Genomic DNA, 24,298 nt, shown 5'->3' on the forward strand with positions numbered 1-24,298 from the left:
CCTGGGAACACCACCTAGCTGCACAACAACAGAGCCTGGTGCTCATTCCTTCACCCACTGACCTACACACCGAATATGTTGAGATCCTTCATTCCAACCCAGATGTCTTCTTCCAAGCTCCCAGCTTTGGACCACCACAGAATGGTTGAGGTAGGAAGTGACCTCTGGAGATCATCCAGTCCAACCCACCTGCTAAAGCAGGTTCACCAGAGCAGATCACATAGGAATGTGTCCAGGCAGGTCTTGAATGTCTTCAGAGGAGGAGACTCCGCAACCTCTCTGGGCAGCCTGTTCTAGGGCTCTGGCACCCTCACAATTAAGAAGCTTCTCATAATCCTATCAGGGACACAGTGCCCCCATAGAATGGCTTCAGCATCTTCTCCTGAGCTGAACCTGCCCACCTGGGATCCATGTCCACTTGAGAGAAATGGAAAAGGTCACTCCAGCGTGAATCAGGTTCACAAGGAGAGAGGAAAGTTGCCTACCACAAGCATGGTAACTACACCAGAGCACAAACTCCTACGCCCAAACCGAGAAGGAGTCCTTGGGGTGTGTGGGACCCTGTTGTGGGATGCAACAGGGATATTTATGCCCCTTTTTATCACTGGTGCAAACTCTTGAGTGGCCCATTCCAGGTCAGGCACCTCCTGCCTCTCTCCTCCACCTGCAACCTCCAGAAGGAAGGAAGAGGAAGACAGAGGAACGATCTGAGGAGATGGCCTCCTCATCTTGTTCTGGGCAATCCTGCACTTTGAGACTGCTGCTGGCTGACCTGCTGATACTAAAATTCAAAGACAAAGCATGCATATTTAACTCCAATTCATCATTTTGATTTTGATTAACTCTACGAGTCAGAGGTTTGCAGGCTTTAATCTTGTATTAAGAAAATACTCCTGTCCTCTCTTCCCAGAATTTTCCAACAGGAAATTCAACAGAAGGGTTTTTCCTATTATTTATCTCCTTCCACTTATTTGGACTCATCACGGGCCTCTGAAATCATTGCCCAGCATCCATCCAAATCATGGCTTGCCCAGTGTAGAGAGTGCTCTTATTTCCTCAGTGGCCCATAAGGAGGAGATTAATATGGGGACCCAGGTTTCTGACGTTGTTCTGCACTGACACTAAGCCACTTTAGCAGATCAGTAGGCACCCAATTTATTGAGTACTATTTATATACAGTGAGTATTTCATAGATGCTTTTTCGAAGATCTTAGAAATACACCACGGTTCAGAATGTTACGCTTCATTCTTCATTTCCTTTTAAGTCTATCTCTCGGAGTGCTATGTTGAGTAGCCCTGCCTTACAAAATCAATTATTCCTTAGCCAGCTCAGAAAATAAAACCCAAAGTAAGCAACACCAAATGTCTGATTTACCAATAGACTGCAATCCAGTGCTAAAGAGCATAGCCACTGCCCTGCTTTAAATATTCATGAAGCCCACTGGTGCAAAATGCATTAAAGGTGGGAATAATGCCAGTAATGCACGATCCTCTTAGTGACAAGAAGCTTTCACATATTAAAGAAGCAAAATGTTAAAGACTTTCAACTGAACAGTCTTTGTTTTTAACCTAGAGAAAGAGATTCACTAATGGAATGCCAAACCGCATTCACTCTCGTGATATTAGACTACAGAATAGGATAATAATACATATGTGCTTTACCATGTTGCAGAAAACCTGTTATTACAGTGTGTTCTTTTCTGCTTTTTCTTTGTACTTTCCAGAGAATGTTCAAACACATATCTTACCCCTTCAAGTAGTTTTCTATGTGCCAAACCCCCATCAGAACCCTAGGAGGCCAGCCATTAATAGATTGGTTTTACGCAAATAAAAGAGATTTAAAAATAATGGTAATACTGTACAATAGCACAATTTAGCTGAGTGACAACTGGCAATGAATGACCAAAAAAAAAAAAAAAAAAAGACTTAAACCAGAGATAAGGGACTGCAGAATAAAACTGTGGCAATGCAGAATAATGTTAATTGTCGCTTTAAATCATCAGCAGCCCAACCACATCTGCCATCACACCTGTGCTCTCTTCTCTGATCTGCTCTGGCACCCTAGAAATATTAGGCAAGCAGCCAGCCTTGTACCTCCATCTCTCTGTGCTCTGGCTCTGCTACCAGCTCGCTTCCCTCTTACCTGGGATGGATCAGGCACCGACCTCAAAGCCTCAAACCGTTGCTGACTGATAGGGGACAATGCCAGTGTCACCCTGTGACCACAGGTCCCAGGGCCGTGAGGACCCACTGACCCCATTTAGATTTTACAAAGCTCATCAGTCAGGTGAGGTAGCTAAAGGAGCCCTACTTACATCCGAAATTTGATCCTCAGAAAAAAAACCAGCAATCAAATAATAAGTTGAGATTTCTTTTCCCACTTAATCTAAGGACATTTTCAGCACACCAGATCTTGGCAGGGAGAGTGGGGGAATATGTCTATCTGGTGCCAAACATGGAAATTCAATTAATGTACATTTGAAAGAAGGATCTATGCGCCCCATACATAGTCCTCTTTTATTCTAGAAATCAGAATAACAAAGAGCTAACACCCAGAAGGCTCATTTTTTAGAAAGACATTTAACCAAGACTAATCAGGGGGCAGGGACAGAAAAACAGGGCTCTGTTATGGCATGTGAAGTTGTTTACTTCAAAGCAGACCTTTAACAGGCTTTACACGGGTTTTGTACTTGTGGTTGGAAATCTGCTTTCCTGCCTTTTAACAGTTTGGCTGGTGGCATCTTCTCAGTAAATGCCCTTCCCTGCATCTTCCCCGGCAGAAAGACTGCCTGTCAATAACGATTGAGACCTTCAGCTCCCGCAGTCTGTATGCTGCTTTGGGTAAGTCAAGTTGTTTCAAAGGGGAGGAATTAGATAGTGAAAAAGCTGCAGTGGGAACATTACTGGGGTAAGTTGGATCAGGCAATTTTATCGAGCTATTTCTGGAAAAAAAAAATCAACACCGCTACTCAGTGCTTATGATTAATAATGTTATCTTGTAGCTAATTTTATTCCTTGCCCCTCTCTTCTCCTGCCTTCCAATTTGGAAGTGCACTTAATTATGAAAACACGAGCACTAGACTGTGAATTTTGATATATTAATTTTACCATGGTTTTGTTGCTATACTGCACCACCAAAACTCTCAAGGACAACTAGTCAAGGAGACAACGAAAATCCTGGCACCTGGGCTAATTTCCTTAAGCAAAATCAAGCAATTTCTTCCACACAAATCTCATTATGTTATTACAAACCTATGACCATGATGCATCTTGGTCCCATTTTTCAACATCACAAGTTCTTTTGATGACTGGAGCCAGAGTAAGGCCGCTGTGGTTTGTTTACTTGGTGGTTTTTAAAGACAAGGACCACAGGTTATTAAAAGCCTGGCAAGACCAAAACAAGCACAAATACATGACCATATTCCTAAGCTGCTTCATTGAACAGAAGAACTATTTGTAATTTTATACTTGACCAGTGCACGGATGCCTTTCCTGCATGAGGACAGCTGCCCAATATTGGGATCAATTATCATGTTCATTCATTCCTTCCTTCCTTCATCCATTGTCTTATTTTTTTGCTCCATTCCTACCATCCAAGTTCAAGTTTGGGCAATATTGCTGTAATGACACTTCACTGCCCAGTCTCTGTGTCCATCCTTTAGCTACCAACAGCCCATAGCTTCTGGAGCATCATCCAGATAACAGCTTTAATGTTTGCACCATATTTTTTTGTTTCTCTAAATTTGTATTAATTACTTAGATAGAAATATGAGGCTTGGCATTAAGGCAGTGCTAGAAGTACAGCTCTAAATAGCAGCTATTTTATCTATTGGCTGTTCCAAAATCAAAACAAAATTAGCTTAAAATTGACTTAATATATGTTCACATAGTTTCTAGGCATAATGACCAAAAAAAAATCTGAGTAGACAGAATTATTTCACTTCAGCTTATGTGGTTAAGGTTTAAAATAATAATAATAATAATAATAATAATAATAATAATAATAATAATAATAATAATAATAATAATAATAATAATAATAATAATTTCAAAATAATTTCTTTTAAAAAATAAAACTATTTCAATTGAGAAAATGTCTAAATGTACGCTAATTATTTCATTATTTCACTTGTGAGTTAGGTCCTTCAACTCCAGGAACTAGGAAAAACCAAGACAGCTTTCCCAGCATTTCTAATGTCACACATGATTTAACATGATGATAATACTAATGATACTTTTTAACTGGAAAAGCTTTAGGTCAATTGTTTTTCCCAACTCCATTTTTAACAAAGTACAAAGCTATAAAATCCCGGATGGAATAACATAAGTTATAACAGCAACAAAATGGGTAACTGTGTTTCTAGACTTTGTCTAAATTGTGCATGTTCCAAAATTATAAACCAGACTGTTTCATACATTTTTTTTCAGAGCAATAACCACCTCAATCACTATGCGATGAATCTCTGGGTGCAGAAAATTGAGTATCTAATATTTTTAATGCTTTCTAAACCACGGTACTTTAAATAATAAAACATTCATTAAAATAGAAGAGTAGACCAAATTACCATACCAAACATCCTCTGCATCTTCGTCACACTCTGCCCCAAACTGGCAAATGTCACAGGTCGATGTCTCTTTTTGATTGGTTTCACCTGAGCCTTCATTGACTGTTTGATGGAAAGCAGAAGAATATACATTAGTAAAGACAGCACCGTAGCAAAGCACTTCTCTCTCTCTAGAAAAATCGATTCACCACGTCTGCTAAACGCACTGCTCACCAAGCTGATGCCTGGCCAACAGACGGGGCTTCTGCATGGGCCAACACAGAGAATTATCAAACAGATTGGGTTGAAGGGACCTTCCAAGCCCATCCAGTCCAACCCCCCTGCCATGAGCAGGGACATCTTCACCCAGATCAGGTTGCTCAGAGCCCCATCCAGCCTGGCCTGGGATGTCTCCAGGGATGGGGCATCCACCACCTCTCTGGGCAACCTGGACCTGGGTCTCACCACACTCAGGGGCAAAAATTTCTTGCTCATGTCTTGCCTGAAACTCCCCTTCTTTAGTTTTCCATGTTGGTGTGTGATAAATCCCCTGAATTATGGAGTTAAAAGGGAGAAAGACCCTTCCTCTTCCTTTTCCAATTAAGCAATGAGCCCTTCAAGCTGCAGCCCAGGCAGGTTGTGTGTCCCCCGGCCTCATTACTCAGAAATCCTGGAAGTGCATCGACAGCATCACACTCTGCCTTGTGTCCTTTGCCAGTGCTGACCTTGTGACAGACCCAAAGGGATGTTTTCCTCGAAAATGTTTTGAAATTACCTGCCATGTGGTACAATCTAATCCATTCCAGAGGCAAAACATTTTTCTTTTCAGATGTACAGCTATGGGCTCCAAGGACTAGTTATCTCTGGCAGGAAAGATTCAGTGCTGTCCAGAGGAGGGGATGATCTCCAGTATAAGTTAAATTTGAAACCCGGGAAAGTCAACACCCTTGTCTGCAGTTGTGTGAGGTTTGTAAGTGGCCCTTAAGTCAAAAACATGAAGGGACTGAGGGGAAAATAAAAATACAGGTATAAGAGGACTGTGAAAAATGTTGATGGCTAAGTACAGGAAGAGACCACTAAGGTACGCACCAAGAGGAGGGTTTGTTAAAATATCTAAAAGTAACACCATCTACATTTATACTAAAGTACATAAGCACCTTTTCTTTCAAAAGGTGCTGCTTTCTAGCAAGACACAGTATCTAAAGATATCCTGTCTGCTGGATACAGAATAATTAAGCCAACCCAATGTCATCTGCCTAACCAGACTCTGCAGTGTCATCCTTTCATCCAGAGTCAGGACTTTACTGCACAGTTGGGTCCGGCCTACCAAGGCTGGTGGACATGCTGAAACATGTGGGGAGCCCCAGTGACACTCTGACGGGACACGGCCTCACCCTGATGTCGTGCATCTGCTGCACAAGACCCTGTGAACCTGGGCTGTTACTGAAGGTTCTTGGGTTGGAGTGCTCCACCTTTAATATGCTGCTTTTGTTATTTACACCAGAAAGAAGAGTCCCAAGCTTTCACAACGCTGTTGGAGGAGAAAGAGCTTTTGCCCCTAAAAGTGTGACCCAATGCCTGCTTTCTTACTCTGGACAAGTTATTTAACCTCTGTCCTGCTTCCCACTGTGTAACATGGGAGTAATATGACTTTCTATCAACAAAGAATATGGAGATGAGTTTATTAAAGATCATGATATGGTTACATAACACAGTGATATGGACCACAGAAATACCTAAGGTAGATGGTTTGTCTCAGAAGCTTTTTCCTGAGGCCTAATATAGTCAGAGTTGTAATGTTCAGGTATGAGCTATGCCAAAGCAATTTCTTATCTCAGTCTTGCTTGAGTTTAGACTATATTAAAATGACAACAAAACAAACAAAACCAAAACAACTATGATGAGCATTCTGAGGCGTTCACCCTATTTGTGGAACTTTGTTTACCTTTATATCCACAAAGTTTATGCACAAAAAAAAATCCAAAGGGGAAACTCAGAAATCATTGTCTGGATTTCTGTTCTACTGCATTGTCAGGTCTTGTGGGGAGGGTCTGAGCTGTGGTATTTCTGTTTCCTTAAATGACTGAGGAACTCTTTAGGCACTTATTTTATGAGAGCGACCATACAAAGCTGGACAGAGTGTTCAAGGGCCACATCCTCACACCATTAGCATTGCCATGTGCCGCGTGTGTGATCCTGACCAAACAGCACCGGGAGGCTCAGGTTGCCATACAGCTCCTCCCAAACTCTCTGCAGCTGCACCCAGGCCTGGCTCTTTCACTTAGTTTCATCTATATTTTAAAACCAGAAATCTTTTTTCCCAAGGAGATAACTTTGTCAGCAAATCTTGGCTGGGAATTTCCAGTGTTTAAGATGTTAGACAGGACACATGATCTGGATTTATCAAGTCATGCTGCTTTGCTGTGCCACAGTTTCACCATCTGTGAAGGGGAAACAGAATATTGGGCAGATACTTTGGGAGCTGTAATGAATGACTGTATATAAAGTACAATGGGACCTCTGGGCAGAAGACTACTTATGACAGCTGAACACTCCTCACCAGGAATTTAACAATTGCCCTAGTTCAGGAAAGTGAAAACATAATTTTATGGAAAAGAGCTATATCTTTTTCCTTATTCTGCAAATCACTTTCCTTATATTTCCTTTTAATTAAAACCATACACCCTATTGTTTTTTCTCCTTGTAATATTTCTATTTATAACTGTCCAGCATGTGTGGTTTGACCAGGGACTACACACAGTTCCATATCACAAGCTGAATAAAACAACTACTTAACTCATTAAATGGAGGCATTTGCAAGATCAAGCATTCTGAAGAGAACTAAGTCATTTAGAGAGGAACATCCACATTAAGGCACAAAGCAGTTCTTAATTTCTACTAGAAAATAATAGTTCACTCCTTCATATTTTTCCGAAGAAGCTCTGCACCCAGCGCTCCATAATCAATGTGCACATTGTCATTAAATGTCTGAGCACGCAGCGGTTTTGATTAAAAAAGACAGCTGTTTATCTCTCTCTTCTTCTGTTGTCAGTAACCACAGACAAATTATTCCTTACATTTCCTTAAGATGTGTTTTTTCTCCCTTACACAAACCTACATACCCCAGACTGACACATGCAGGGGCTTGCTTTCTCCATGCTGTGTAGATAAGTGCTCTGATAAATCTAGGCATCCTAGAAAGAGTTATTTTCCCAATATTTCCGGCTGCCTTTTAGCTTGAGGACTAGTGGATGCTCATTTTCTAAGGTGACTTTTTTTTTTTTATCTCGCTGCGCTTGCTGATTTGCACTTGCTTTCGTATCTCAACTAAAAAAAAAAAATTAGTAAAAACAATCTAGTTTCCAGATTCCTCTTCTAAAAATAAAAGGAGTAGGATTATCTTTTTCTCATGTACGTTATGTAGTTCTCATGCTATTGATGTTTAACACCAAGACCCTGTATGAACATTGTAGGGCCCCAGGGAGGCTAATTGCTGAAACCCACTGCTTATGACTCACACAACTGAGAAATGTTAAGCTGCAGGTTGCTATTTGTATTAGCAAGATTAGCAACTTCCAGAGTTGAAGGAAATGTGCTAACACAGGTTAGAAGGTCACTAAAATTATCTGAAAGTCACTTTGGAGACTATCTCAGTCTCCCAGGCAATATAAATTCTTCAGCTGGGAAGGCACCACACACAGAATTTACAGAATCAATGGACTGTGGAAACCACAACAGCTTCTGTTCTAATCATTTGGTCCTTTTCTGGTGTTCTCACCGCACTCAGATCAGATAGTTGTGATTTCAAGAATATCTGTATTGCTTGCAAGTCCCACAAGAGAGAAACCATTTTGGAGATATTTCACTTTGTTTCCATAGCTGAAAAACAGAACTGAAAGTATCATCAGAGTGGTCTGATTCTGTGCTTATCTCCTGTAATATTAGAAGAAATCTAAAAGCCCCAAACTGTGCCCCTGGATGTAGACAGCTCTACTTTCTCTTTGCACTTCAATCTCTGTGTCAAGATTCTTTTGTAGGTACAAAGTGTCACCTATTTCCCAAGTGACTTGCACGTACCTCACCTGATGGACCATACTGTGAGGTGTAAATAGAAGTGGAAAGAGGAGCTGGTGAGCCATGAGGGAGAAAGAATTAGGTGGCGGCACCAGCTAAACACACATCTCTCAACCTCTCTTCACTAACACGCCTCTGAAGGCAACAGGAAAAACTCCAGAGAGCCTCAGTTCAGTTTTCATGTGGCTTTGTAGTATCACTAACACTATCCTCATAATCCTCATTCAATATATTTTAACTACACCGTAGAATACAACAAAGAAACAGCATAAAGCATCATCACCACAGACTTGAGTGTACAGAAATATGATTATAAAGATTTCTTCTGATTTTTTTTTTGTATTCTGAAGTTTTCCTTTGATTGTTGTCATTGGACGCATGCTCATCGCTATCCCCAATTCTGACTTCTTGTGGTGGGACATCTTTGAAGAAGATGAAACAAAGCTTGCTCTAGTTCATCCTAACAGGATATCCACTTGTTTTTAGCTATAAAATCTAGGTAATAACATAAATCATGTGGAGATAAGGGTTGGTGGCTATTTTTTTAATTTTTGAGTGAAAGACAAGGTGCAAATTAAAATGTGGAGGAGAATACTCTTCAGAGCAGCTGAGGTGACCTGGCCAGATGCTTCAGTCTTACCAGGAGTGCTCTGGGCCGATGACAAGGGGATCAGACAAAGCGAGAAAGCACTGAGAAACCCGGGCAGAGAAGCCAACATAATTTACTAAATGTGTTAGAACAAACACTACCTCCACCTCTACCAAATGGCTAAAAACACCTCACAAACTCAACCAATAAAAGCCCAGATGCTGCAAGCCACTTCATTCTAATCAATGCCTTTTTAAATTTTTTTTCGCTGAAAGCATTAGCTCAGTCAAAACCTACAAAGTGAGAAAAATGAAGGGTGCAAAGCAGGGGGTCGACTCATGAATGACTCTGCTCTTGAAGTCTGGCAGAGGCTCAGGACAGCATTATGGTCAAAATGAAAAGAAAATGGCACTACTGTATTGGTAATAAATCCCAACTCTGACATGCCTTTTTCTGCTTTACTCCTGCTGTGGCTCCATCTCAATAAATACAGAATTACGCTCCCTCACACATGCAAACACATTGGGGAAATTACTTATTGCACAAGAAAACAGTGTCTCTACCCAGCTTAGGATACCACTCAGAACTTCTTAAGGAGACATGAAATATGCTCCTTCACACTAACTTTCTCCAAGATCAAGTCCTTGAAGCCACCACTTGTTTATTGTTGTCAGGTTATTTCAACAGTGTCAGGGTTGTGCCATACCCGAGCCCAGGAACCAAAACAACCTTTCCCAGTACTTATATCACTACATGTCCTATCTCAGGTACCTCCGCACTGACAGCCTGTCCTGGAAAAGGTTAACGGGATGACTTCAGCATGATGCAAATACCTAACAGGGTTTTCAGAGAGGAACTAGATGTACCCAGCCAGCTCAGATTGCTGATAAAATGTGCTCTTATCTTCTCGTTAAAGACCATGTAGATACAGCCTGGCACTGCTTTGATGCCAGACTCAATTTGCAGTGTTTTCCAGCTCTCATATTTCTACTGTGACTCTCAGGTTACATTTTTTTTCTTTAAATCAGAGCTGGTGGATTATTTCAACACATAAGGATCTTAGTTTCCATATATATTTGCTTTAAAAGGTATGTCTAAGCCTTAGGGCTGTGCAGAAAAAGCTTGTGAGTATAATAAATACCAGAAACTACCAAGTTTATAATTTTTAAAACCTAATTATTTTTGTAGGGCTGACATGTAATTTTTCAGTCCTGTGCAATGCTGAGTTTATGTTGGACAGGAAAGAAGTGCTTCTGAAACAGCTCACTCTTATGCAAGACCCTTGTGCGGAAGGCTCCGATTCTGCCCTGGATACAGGCTAACGAGTGCAAGAAAATAGCATCTGGGAAGTGCCCTGCGTCCAGTGAATAACTACTATGAAAATCATTCCACATTATTACTAAGTGTTGCTGCTCTCTCTAGGTATAGCTTTATTTTTTACCTCCTGTCTTGCTTTCTGTCACACCTTCCTTCCTATTCTCTTGTGGCTTCTTGCCTTTTCCCACCGCCCATAATTTTTCACGTGGGGCAGCTCCGGCAGCCTTGCAGATGAGGTCCTACTCCCATTAGGAGGGACATGGGCTTCTCACTTTGCACAGCTTAACGTCTTAGAAGTCTTCAAAGCCTTCTCGAGCTGTCATCCAGGCTTGGAGGCCTCCCTTGGTGAGCTGGGGAGCCTTCACGCCCTCTGAACCTCATTTATCGTGGCTAAAAGTGGATGGGATGGGATGGGATTGGTTTCACAGGAACATGCTCCTCTGCATCTATCAGATGGCACTTCTCTCCTGAAGGTCTCCAAGAGCACCCAGCTCTAAAGTCAGGACATGACACCCCACAGACCTCTTTAGGGACTTGCCTGTAGTTCTCCAACCATGGCCAGGAGGGAACAGATTCAGTTCTTACTCAAAGTTCATTTGCTCTAAATAAACACCATTTGCTTGCTTCCGTCTCACGCATATCCCTGGTGCTCCCACAGTGCATTAGATAAAAAATTAAATACGATTAGTCGAGGCCAGTTTCTCCCAGCAAATATCTCTAATGGCATTTCAAAAGGAACGGCTCATTGAATAAAACTCCATTGTAAGCTTTCCGAATGCTGACATGAAACAGCTGTGATTATTGCACCCTTGTGCAGTCCCCTTACAAAATTTGATGTTTGCCTGGTGTGTGTGGGATGCCAACATCGCAGATTTATGAAGGTGTACGATGACCAGCACCGACAGTATTTGCCAGCTTGAGGAAAAGGAGGTTCATTTAATTTTGCCAAGAGCTTCCCCTCATAAACAGCTTTGAGTAAAAAGCCAAATAGCACATGGGGACTATTCGTCTCTGCCTTGCGTTAATTTAATTTTAAAGAGAAATCACTTCCTTGCAGGAGGATTTTTCAAGGAATAGATACAGCTTGTTGCAAAAACATGCCTGTGATGCTGCCAAAGCTTTTGTGGCATCAGTCCCTCCTTTCTTGTATTTCAATATGCCCAACAGTACAAACAAAACGACCAAGGGGACATGCCCACAGCCCGATGGATGCAACCCGACGGGTCACCAATCAAGGTGATTATTAAAGGGCCTGGAAGAAGATTACTGTAGTCCTAATTGCAAGGACCAGAGATTTTTCAGGATCAAGGAGAAAGAAAAAAACAATGGTGGCTGATTCCTCCCTCAGGCTGGCTTGCCTGGCCACAGCTGCGGTCCAGGAAAGTACCCAGTATCGTAAAATTTTTCTTATTGTCAGAGGTTCAGATGGAGGAATACAAGTCAGCAGCACCTTCCTTTGCAGGGGAAGATGCTACAGTTGGATGTAAACCACATGAATTACCCATCTGTGCTTTCCCTGACCTCTATCAAGAATTAACATCCCACCTGAGGTCCTAGTGCTTTTATTCACTCTAGGCAGAGAGGAACTTGGATCACCAAATTCAGTGATAAAAATAAGTAAGGATCCAATCCGTGGTTTTACAAGGCATACAGTAGGGAAGTCCCAAATGGGCTATGCAACTTTCCAGGGCTTTCTGCACTGAAAGGGTGTTTTTGCCAGCTTCCTACCTGTTGGAAAGATTAACAGACAACTCGAATGTGAACGCTTACAGCTACTCATCTTTCAAGGAACAGAATGAAAGGAACAAAGATAAAACCTAAAAGAGCTGTCTAGCATCCACTTGGTGACTACTTCAGTTTTAAGGTCTTTGTCACTTTGCTATTGATTTAAGTCTGTGTATCCTTTTGAATATTAGTATGGCTAGCAAGATAGCAACATCATACATAAAAATGTTCTTTATTCCAGAACAGATGAAACTCCCAGTGGTAAAAGAAGATTTAGGTATCTCTGAAGATTTCTTATCTCTGTGCAGCATAACTCTCTAATGGTTCAGTGCCTTGGAGGGTCATCTGAGATCACTTATCACATAAATCAAATAGGTGGCAGGCTATAAGAGTGGAAGCCTATAGCAATTTCATGTCTTTGCTCGCAGACATCAAATCTATCTTTTAGGCAGACTATAGAGAAGATAATACACCACTCCATTTAAGCCACTGAAGAAACCCAAATCTGGGTATTAACCAATTTTAGGAAGCTTCTCCTAGTCTTGACTGCACCACAATTATCTTGGGAAATGACTGGTTTTAAATCCTAAAGTGCAGAGCACAGACACTGGTCCTGGTTCTAATTTACACTAAGGCTTCTGTAAATCACTCCGGCAATGGAAGGGAGTGTCAGAGCCAGTAAAAGTCCAATTTGCTTTATGTCCCATTTACATAATCAGGGTGGTGTAAAGTGACTCTACTGTAAAAATTACTCTTATCTACCTTTCACTGAATTCAACAAGAGGAGTGCAGTTTTCTTCTCTCACTCTGTTTTCCACCCTCCCCCCCCAGGTTATACTCCTTTCTGTGGTGCTAATTCAGGTTACACATAGGTGTAACTGAGACATGGATGCTCAGGGTGCACAGGAGGTGCAGGCACCTCAGGAACTTGCTAGAAGCTGTGGGAGACTGCAAAGTTTTAAAGTCCTGCAGGAGGAGATAAAATATTTACACACCATAGATCCTATCTTTTACATAACCCTGTTCTTCAGTAAGCAAAAAAAACACTGCATCACTTAATTGCATGGAAATTCCAGTAATAAGATGACCTTTCAGGACAAATGGGGAAAAAAAAAAGGTTTTTTTTAATATCCATTATTAGTGGGAAGTTGAGATACTGCATGAACAGCATCATTACTGGCTTATTGTACTCCCTGGTTTATGCAGCAGAATAGTTGTGTCCACAGTAAAAAACCCATGACAAATCCTGGTGGCACTGCTGACAGCCTGAGCAGAAAGGCAAGGGAGTTCAGGAGTAGCACAGTCACTCCTGGAAAGGTGGCAAAGATTTAGGAGAAGGAGCCTCCACGGGCCAGGTCTGTGGATAAACCAGGAATCTATTTTTGTGCTATCACCCAAAATTTATGTGATTGTGTAGGGAAAAACCTCCCAGACCTCCACAAACAAGACAAACAGGTTGAGCGTGATCCATCAAACTCGGCCTTGAGACGAGCAGCAGAGAAGAGTGGGTTTCAATCCATTTACACCAGCACAATGTTGCCCCTCTGAGTATAATTTTACAGATGTGTTTATGATATAGGGGGAGCCATATGGCATGAAAGGTTTAAACATTTAATCTCACTTAGCTTCAATACACTGCATATACAGAAAATTGGAAGCCCAGCAGGAAAATGCCAGATTTCATTCTCAGTTAGTCGTGATTAACCTTTATGAGCTCGCTCAAGAGTTTTGTCACCTGCGAAGTCATTCAGGGCAGGCAGGCTGTGACAGCCTTGGCTGTTTGCTCTGGCCAAGGTACCACAGCCGCCACGTATGGAAAGTGTAGAAGGGAATACAGGGAGCAAATAACCTGGAGTCCCAGGCATGGCTTAGGTGGGTCCAGTTTAGAGCTGCCTTACACGGGTAGATGGATGCAAAGGAAATAGCTAATACATATTATGCTTTGCAAATAAATATGCTCCTTCTCATTAATATTGATTCCCACACACAAACACTTTAGCTATATTCACTGATTGCATTACCATTGCAGAAGTGTAATTAACAAATTAAAAGGGAGGATTGTGATTCAGTCTAATTTGGGGAAAATCTTTAAATAAAAATAATAATAATTAAAAAAAGTCTGGTGTTTGAGGATCATTGCCCTCTGCTATTCATTTTTATGTCTTGGACATGCTCTAAGATAAATGCTTTCATCAAAACGAACATGTCCTGGGTATGCCACAGTACTGGCATACACGGGTACTTGAAGAAGCCTCAATGAGACAAAAAAACAACCAAACAAAAGAAATCCTGACAGATGCTAAAGCAGATATGAAATTGCAAATGAAGGTGCATCACCATAGAGAGAGGAAGGGGGAAAAGCCAGTCTGAAGCTGCTCACATTGATCCGAGACTGCCAGTTTATTCACAAAAACTTGCAAAAAAGCAACACAGAACCTGCACACGATCAGCTCAAGTGAAAGGCAATATTAAATATATCCATGAAAAGAGGGAAGGTAGAAAACCTCCCATACTTGCTGCTCTTCCAGATGCTTGGACAACAAAATAAACCAGCGCTGCTAGGTAAATCAACATTTGCAAGAGCACTCAGAACCCCTGAGCCAAAGTTTGACTGCTTTTCTCTCCAAAAACCAACTAAACACACCTGGGAGAATAGCTGCAAAATGATATCTTCTTCCCCTCCCATTTCCCACAAAAAACATCTCTCAGGTGATGTAATATTAAGAGAAACCATAATCATTAAGGATTGATCATGCTAATATAATTTTCTGAATGGCTTATTAACCTACTAAGACATGTTTTTCTCGACTTCCCTTCATTAGCGACAGCAATAATTAGGTAAGGACAAAGTAGCAAAATTGATCATATGCTACTGCCAAAGGGGACAGAGAATGTATCATGGACATTTAGCATAATCTCCAAACTCGAGATGCATTAATTATGTTTACTAACACAGCTATTTTCTGCCTTTGATAGAAGGAATCCATTAATGTAGGTACTGTATAACAGCAGCTTATTTTTCTCCTATTCCAAAATGGCATTTTCTTTAAAATTCATAACACAAAATGAGACAAGAAAACATCACCATCTCACATGTCTACTGATACCATGTCCTTTTCTTATTTCAGCCTTGACTACCAGTTCTGCTTTAAAAGAGGAACAGCTGCAGCGTGCTGGCTGGGAAGCAAAGAAGTGAGTTATAGTGTCACCTCCCAGACAACAACCCCCAGGGACACTGTCCTCATTTTTTGGGTTCAGCTTCAGCCAGCCTTCCCCTGGTCCCCAGAATAAAGCATCTGTAGTTTATGCTTAGGTGGCACTACTCTGAACAGCAGAATCATAGAATCACTACAAGTTTGGAAGGGACCACCAAAGATCATCATCCAAGGTCAGGCTGAGCTCTGAGCAACCTGGTCTGGGTGAAGATGTCACTGTTCGTGGCAGGGGTTGGACTGGATGAGCTTTGACTGTCCCTTCCAACCCAAACAGTTCTGTGATTCTGTCTGGTTCAACCTTTCTTGGCATAAGCACCCCAGCGCGTGGGCTGGGGGATGATGGAGCACCTGTATGAGGTTTTGATGCCTTCATGCTGCTCATCACCTTCCCACCTGCGATCCCAGCACCACAGACCCAAACCCCGCGGCCGCCACTCTGACCCTTCGAAGATAAACTGCTGGTTAAGGGATGACCCTGGTCACAGCTGTGATGGGAGGTGACAGAGACCAGTGTCATCCCACAATGGGCTCCACCAGACCTTCAGCATTAACTTCCCTGTGTGTTTAAGTGTAAAGAGTGACAAAGGGATCACAGCAATGATGAACTTTTACATATTATTTAAAATGCCAGTGACTGGCTTTCCCTGCGCTCCCTGCAACGCGAGCTGTAGGCAGCTTTCTGTAGATAAAAGCATTACAGAGAGCTGAAAAGAGCTGACATTACAAACCTGGCACCCCTGCACAAACAGGGAGAGGGAGGAGCGGCCAAAGTGGGAACCAGAGATAATACGAAAAACATAAACCCAACATATCGACCTTATTTAAGTCCAAACAGCATACCACTAGGATACTTAACACAAAAATGTTGAAAACGTTCTTTATTCTGCACACACATGAATGTTTTCTTTAAATATGCAATTCACTCAATGTATGCAATCCCCCCCTCTTCAGATGCAAAATCCAAAATAATGATTATATCAGTCATTGCTTAATACATTCAACTGTGGCCCTGATTTTCACACATGAATGGTCATTTACATATCATTACCCATCATGCCATCCACTCAGATTTTTCTTCCTAAATAGAGTAATACATTTAAAGTTGTCATTTTCAAAACAAAAATGCTTAAAAAGGGGACTTTCATTTCTCGTTATCTTATCTGTGCTCTTAGCAGCTAATAGACCAGAATATTAAAATGGAAAATTCTCAGTGTGTGTGACAACTGCCACAGTGAAAAGATCTTAGAGAAGAGGCAATTATCAAGGGATTTTTCTCAACTTTGGAAATACAAACGGAAAAGCTGAAGCAAACCAAACAGAAGCAAAACAGTAATTATAGTGCATTCTTCTGTTTTCCTAACACAAGTCCTTGTTGGGGGCAAAGCTAGTTCCAACTTAGGGAAATCACTGCGGACATGAGATGCAGTTAGAAGATTTGCATGAATAAATTAAAATTTTTCAATTAATATTGCCCATGCCTACAATAGAGGAAGGATTTTTTTTCCCCTCCTCCTGTTACTTTTAAAGTAATTTTCTGCTATGTTTAATTAGGAAATTTCTCTACAGAAGGGAATGTGATAGAAGATTAATTCTCCATTTCCTCCCCTACTGTGTCAGTAGACTCAAGTGGACACTATAAACCCCAGTTAAATACAATGAGGATGATCGAGCATGGAGCTCCTTTCAAGAGGTCGTGTCTGCCAACCGTAGATCTCATTTCAGAACAATAGAAATGAGTGAGAAAATGGTATCTCTCCATGGCGTGGTGCCACAGAGGAGCAATTACAAGTGTTTCGTGGTGCGAGGGTTCACCACGCCAGCTGAGAGGCTTTGCTATAGCAGCTAATGATACCCAACGCCGACGGGTGAGAAATAGCATTTCTGCAACTGCTGATGTTTTGGGTCTTTTTGTCCTGTTCCCCACTAGTAATTATTCCTCTAGTAGTCACATCCTATTTTTACATCTTTTATGTCAAGTATGAAAGAGCAATTAAGCAATAAATAATGAAATGTTTGCGCTGGTGGGTAATATAGCAAAGGGTTGTTTGTTTTTTCATTTTAAGGAAACAGACAAAGGGCACAGACTGTATTTATTTTTAATGAACAATGAAGGGAACGAGCTATTTACCCTCAGGACATAAAATCCTATGAATGGTCTATTGCTGCCAATGCTGAATAAATATCGGGTTAACACTTTTTTAGATTGAAATCCAAACCATAGAAAGAACAATTATCTAGGAGAAACTCAGACCCACAAGATACTGGAAGATGCAAGATGCTATCCTTTGACAGAGAGGGTAAGCAATTTTCTCAGAAGTTTTATTAATTGAGTTGCTGAACATCAAAACAGAAAAAGTGCGAAGGATTTGTAGGAGGAAACGCAGACATGTAGCCTACTAGAGACCAAGAGCCTTGCTCATTGATTAACTAGGATCAGACTGTTTTAATACAATAGAAGTTGTCAGTACAAGCCTCCTGGGGACAGGAAAGGTTGAAACGGGACAACTGGCAGAAAAATATGTGTAATGTAGAAGAAACTTCACTCCCAATTTTATTCTGGGCCTAAAAAAAAAAAAAAATAAATCATTTTGGCTAGTCTGTTATCTGTTCTTTTCCCCTGCCCCATTTTGACATGTTTGTAAGACATTCTTAACCCACTCTGCTTGATGCTGCCCTGGTATCACATGGAGAAATGCTCCAGCAGAGCATTAAAGAAGGGGCAGGCACCTTGGCAGAGTCCAAGGGAGAGCGACGAGGATGACAGGGTTCAGAAAACACAACTTACATGGTGAACTTAGGGGAATGGAATTTTTTTGCTTGAGAAAAGAGAAGACCGGTCATCTGATAGCAAAAGGAGTGTTAAAAAGGCTTCTATAAAAGAAGGATAATCAATCGTTCTCCACATCCACTATTTCTGAAACAAGAAATAATTGATATAATTTACAGCAAAGGAGATTTAGGTTAGCTATTAGGATTTTTTTCTTTTCCCAACTTCTAAGAATTACCATGCACTGGAACAGGCTGCACCTGAATGAAGCTGATGTACCCAGAAGTGGCTTCTGAGACCAGTTCATGCAAATCTCCAGAAGGGACCGTCTAACTATAGTTGTTCCCATCTGACTTGAGAAGGATGGATGAGATGATCATTTGGAGCTACTTCTAGAATAATATGTCTACGACTGTATCGCAGAATCACGCATCATCCCTTTTTCTGCAGGTTAGGCAATGGCTGGGCTCTACACTATGCAGACTCAGTCTTTACTTGTATAAATTCCCAGTGAAATCATGGGGCATTTTTGGTAATGTAGTTAAAACATTTTAACGTCAGCTGGATGTGTGATGTCTACCCACGCATGGGGCCAGTATATATTTTTGCATAATCTCTAAAAGCTCCATACTCCTGCAAATTTGGGGGATTTGGTTACAGCTTGTGGACAAGATTTCAGCTTTTCTTCTGATCCTGAAGAGGTAGAGGAGCCAACTGTGTCTTCTTCCTCCCTCAGGAGAGAAGGGTTTTTTCAGACATGGTGGTTTGAAAATATCTGTTCCAGTTGATCAAGCTTTTTGTCCCATTACAATAAAATACCTTTTAGAGAAAAGGCATAGGTCTCTTTAAAGGGAAAACATTTTCCAAAAAAATTGTTCAATGGGTTGCAAAATCTACGTTAATACAGAAATACGAGTAACGCACTGCGTTTCCCAGTGTGGTCAGTGCTGCGTTTCCAGTGTTATCACTCAGCCCATCTCTATGTAGACAGAACCTGGGGGTTTGCTCCTGCTCAGAATTACAGTTCATTTGCACAGGGATAACATAGCCTTTCAGAAAGGAAACAAAGTGATGAATCAGAGGTCCGGACAGATCCATCTGTCATGTCCAATAAGCACACGTGTGCCATGTGAATGCCCGGTCACTCTTGTAATTAGCTGTTAAAGCTGAATGGGCAATTTTCAGCCAGAAGTGCATGAAATGCATGAACATTTTAATGATGCACAGAATAATTAAGAATATTACATGCACAGTTCCTGATCACCTTGAGGTTTTCTCTCTACTTAGCATCGGGGGAACTCAACCTCTTTAACCCTCTTAGAGGAAGAGGGCACAACTGGTGTCAGGTAACAGTGAGCTGAATAAATTGCAGCAAGGCTCTTTTTAAAATGCAACTTTTCCTCCCAAAAACTCTTAGAAACTGATGGAAAAAATGTCTGCAGAGAATTCTGCTGAAAAAAAAAAAAAATAAAAAAAAGAAAGAAAGGCCAGAATAATAAATGTGTGCCATGTGACAGCCAAGAAAAATGAAGGATCTGATTCAGGTCCTGTTCTAATCAATGGGACTCTCTCCATTACCTCTACTAACAATCACATTAAACCCTTTATGTCTGGTTGAGTACATAGAGCAGAGATAAGAAACAAGAAAGTCTAATTCCTGAAAAAGCAGTGAAGCATCAGGTGAACTACCTGAACTCACCCTGATGCAGGAAATCTGTATGCACGAACGTATATAGAATGCATACAGATGGTATGGATGCTATTTCAGCAGAGAGCAAATCCCTTGTGTCTTACCCCTAAACATGCAAAGAGGGAACCTGAACAAAAAAAAACACAACAAAATCACACAGAAGGCAGCCAGATCCTATAAGTGTAACCAAGCAATGTAAACATAGCTAAGCAATGCAACCCCACGTCTACATACACAGAGACATAAAAAACAGGACGTAGACCCAGTGTGGCGGGGAAAAGCCTTAACGTTATCACATCTTAAGTATTTGCAATAGAGGGTGCAATGTTGTTCTTGCTCAAAGCACTGTGTAAATTCAGTTTCAGTATGAAAATTTTTCACCATGAAAATTTCTTAGGCAAAGAAATGGAAGATAGATGTGGGTACGTTTCTTAGCAAAAGCCTATTCAGAGGAGAAGAAGTGTAAACGTCACCTAACCACTGCTTTCACATACCTTATTTTACACTGAGTTGCTATAAACCATCCCCGTAGTATTTTGTTGTAATTACATGCCGTAAAAGGAACAACTGGGTAATTACCTCAGACTCCGCAATAATATTTCCACATTAAAATGTAAGTGCAAGGTGCATAGCTCGTGTCTGTGTTTTAACCGTAGGAAGAACACAGGACTACTCATTTGAGGGGAAAAACCACGCATTAAAAAGCTCTCTGCCAGCGCTCTGGGGCTGTCAGAATTTCGGCTGGGTGCCTGCCTTTGCTTAGAACCCAACGCACGGTTTTAAAAACAACTGTGTGTGTCTCCAAGGGGTGTTTATACTCTCTGGGAGCCTGGCATCCCCAAAGCTTAAAAGTCCCCATTTACACTAGGAGAGAGGTGCTGGAGAAACTGGCTTTCTGACCCCATGCTGGGATTAACAGGGGCTACCGACCCCTCACACGGCTCTTGGGCAGTGATTGTGAAAGTCAAGGGGGAAGGTGGTGTTGGATTAGCTGTATTTCACCTCCAGAGGATTGTCCTCCACATTGAAGGATTTTCTGTCTTTTCTGAGCTTTTGCGCTTCATTTAAGCCCTAAATAAAGCACAAATAGCCCACAGGAGTACACTTTACTCTCTACCTGTCAGAATAATTTCCTACCTGAATTAACTTGTGAATACACTTAAAAAAAAAAAAAAAATCTTCTCTGTAGCCTGATTATTTGCCTGCTTTATTTTCCAATCTTTTTTTTTTATGCTGCTTTTCCATTTTAGATGTGAGTGGAATCACATTAATGGACTGATGGGGTGAAGTGCAAACACAGGCTCAGACACTGTCTGGTGTATATGATCTGGTTTATACAGCTACACCAGGCTCAACTCTTCCCTTAACAGAACTTGCATGGGCTCTGTGCCTGCCTCCTTTCTCAGCTTTGCAGACATACTTGCAGTGAGTTCTTGCCATGGGAGTTGTGAATTCTCTCCTAATTTTGTATCGGGGGGGCTAAATGAGCTCCCCCTGGCCTTGGCTGGCTGAGCAGGAGGAAGAACTTTTGGGATACCTCATCACAAACCTCAGAAAAACAAACTTCAAAGAGCAAGAATAGAAGAAAAATTAAAAAGAAGGGAAAAAATGGAATGTGGAATGTTGGTTAAATACCACTGTTTGAGGTGCAGATAGTAAAAAGTGACGAGGGGTATCAGTGAACAGGCACAGTTCATTCCAGCTTTGTTTAGAGCAGCAGGGAATGTGTCTCCCTCCCCAGCTGTGGCCTTCCACACAGAGGTGATTAATGAAACCCACCCAAATCTCTCACCCACCCTCTGAAAAAGCTTCTTTCAGCTTAACAAAACTTGCCATCTGTATCAGATCCCTCCTCCCGGGATTTCAGATAAAACCCTGGGGGTGCTGTCAGTCCCTGCCTGCCATTGGCTCCGGTACTCCGATCATGTTGGCCAAACAAAACAGAAACAACTACCACTTCTGATTTATGCTTTCAAGTTTCTTTTCAGTCTGAATGCCCATGGGGGGACCCATTCAGGGAGGACAGCACAGGTTTTTGCATCGCTGCTTGGGAACCAGACAGGCCACAAACTCCTGGCCTCCCAAAGCAAAGCTGACTATCTGTTTCTAAGATAACCGTGGATGCATGAAATTTTCAGATAGTAAAGCAGAACTCTTCCCCTGCTCTCCAACGTTTTGGAGAAAGCATCAACAGCATGCCACGGACGGCTGCAGAAGACAGGAGAAGGCTGGTGGGCAGCAGGAGGCCACCTGAGAAGACCTCGGCTGCGCCACACAAACACTGTCTCCACCTGACACTCTGCCCAGCTCCGTGTTACTGCTTTATTAATGAAAACAGAAATTCTCTCTTTCAGCCCTATCATCACAGGTAGTTTAATCAAAGAGCTAACGAAGCAAGCACGACAAACACAGCCATGCGCTGTGCTAGTTTCAATACAAGTACTTCAGAGGAACAGGAACCTCCAGCACCCTGACTTTGACTTGGTGGATATGCTGGCTGCAGAACAGGCGACCCAACTCTGCCAACAAGATGGGCCCTTTTCAGGAGCTAAGCCCACAAGGAGCTCCAAGTCCCCACCAGCGTATCCAAAACCCTGTAGTGGAGCACAAAACATGGTTCTCTCTTTTCTCACAGTATTTATTACTCCCAAATGAACCACAGCCTATTTTCATCACATCCCACCTTCTTGCCTGGATGGCCTCACTTCTTTGCCATTTCCCACCTCAGGGTCCAGGCTAACAGAAGCAAAATGCCTGTCCTTGTAGGGTCTGGGTCTGCATGTAGGGAATGGTTCTTCTCAGAGACCTCCTCCCAACTTGCAAATTTCCATAGTGCTATTTCTTTCTTATTTCATAGCTCCAAAAAAATTGGTTTATTTTATGGGGAGCACCTCCCTAACACCTAAGCAGCTGCATGGTCTTACACTGTGCCTCTCTGCTTTGTTAACGCTGCTGTTTTCCTAATAATATTTCTGTGCTAAAATGTAATTCACACACTTTGCATACCCTGAACAGTGAAAGACTTTTCAGGGGTTAAAATATAATTACTCAGTGCATCAAGCATGATTGATTTCTCTGCATTTCCTGGTAATTACCCTCCAGAACAGTGTGCATTAGACACTCTCTGCTATCGGAAGTAGTGTCTAGGGTCTTGTGGTCAGGTTCACTAAAATACCCCCCTGCAGTATGTGACCTGTAAGACATATATGCCTATCCTACTTAAGTGGATTCCATTTTGCTCTTGGATTTGCATCTGATCAAAGGAAAAACATCCATAAAGCTATTCTACCACACTAACATTATTTGGAACAAATTAAAAAAACAGCGTTATTTTTTCCTATCAGCTTCTAATTTTTTCTTCTTACTCATTTTCTTCTTGCCCTTTTTACAAAATATATTTACAAACAAAAGTCCACATTTAGACTTGATTCAGGATATTAACCTTTACAGAGCATCTATTTTCCCTCTGGAAACATAAGGTTTTTTAATGGTTACTTTTATTTACAATGTAAATAGATTAATAGAATTATGCAGTATCAGAAAGCTTAATCTCAGCTTTAGATCACGCGTGTCTGTGGGACAAATACCCATCTTTTCCCCATTTTGTACAGCCCCACCTATACCTACTGATCGTCCCTGCCCCTCTGACAGGTTCGAAATAAGTTATTCTTGCTCTGAATCAACCTCTATTCGAATGCAGGATCTGATGCTGAAATATATTACTACTTACCCAGTAGTACTATAACTTTTGCTTTGAATAATGTTATTTCTGATCCTTGTAAAACAGTGGCAAAACTAAGCATCTGAGTAAATGCCATCCTGAATAATTTATTTTCTTTCACCATTGCCAAGGTAAAAGAGCGCACCTGCTTTATCCTTACTTCTCTAACATTTGGTTCAGAATTAAGCAGTTGAAAAATGCTATTATATCCTGTTTCCTCCAAAAAAAAAGACCTACCCCAAAAATAAGCCATACCATGATTTTTTTCAGGATTTTTGAGGATGCTTAAAATATAAGCCCTAATCCAAAAATAAGCCCTAGTTACAGTTCATAAAAAAAGGTCAATTTAAATAGCGTCCACGCAGCTATACATGTAAAAAAGCAAGCACCTTTTGGAGCAAAAATTAAATAAGATCCTGTCTTATTTTCAGGGAAACAGGGTGTCAGCTGCAAATATCCTTGCTAGGCCATGAACACCGTGTCCTTGGGAGCTAATTTTCCCTCTTGTTACCAGTATCCAAATGGATGGATCTAAATATTCCAACCAGCCGAGCTCTAAATCACATCAAAGGTAACATTAACAAATAGAAAAAATTATAAAGGCCCCTCTACGAGACATTTAATTTCTTGCAGCCTATCCACATTCTTTCTTTGCA

The 24,298-nt window shown here is 41.4% G+C and overlaps 1 protein-coding gene across 1 annotated transcript in view; it reads right to left on the bottom strand.

The window, feature by feature from the left end:
- Positions 1 to 24,298, bottom strand: part of TMEFF2 (transmembrane protein with EGF like and two follistatin like domains 2) — a 126,805-nt gene that overhangs the window by 49,141 nt on the left and 53,366 nt on the right. Inside the window, exon 5 of the mRNA XM_065068944.1 lies at positions 4,571 to 4,667. Coding sequence (XP_064925016.1) covers positions 4,571 to 4,667 — 97 coding nt within the window. The remainder of the gene's footprint in view (positions 1 to 4,570; positions 4,668 to 24,298) is intronic.

Source organism: Columba livia, chromosome 7, assembly GCF_036013475.1.
Source record: "Columba livia isolate bColLiv1 breed racing homer chromosome 7, bColLiv1.pat.W.v2, whole genome shotgun sequence".
Lineage (NCBI taxonomy): Eukaryota > Metazoa > Chordata > Aves > Columbiformes > Columbidae > Columba > Columba livia.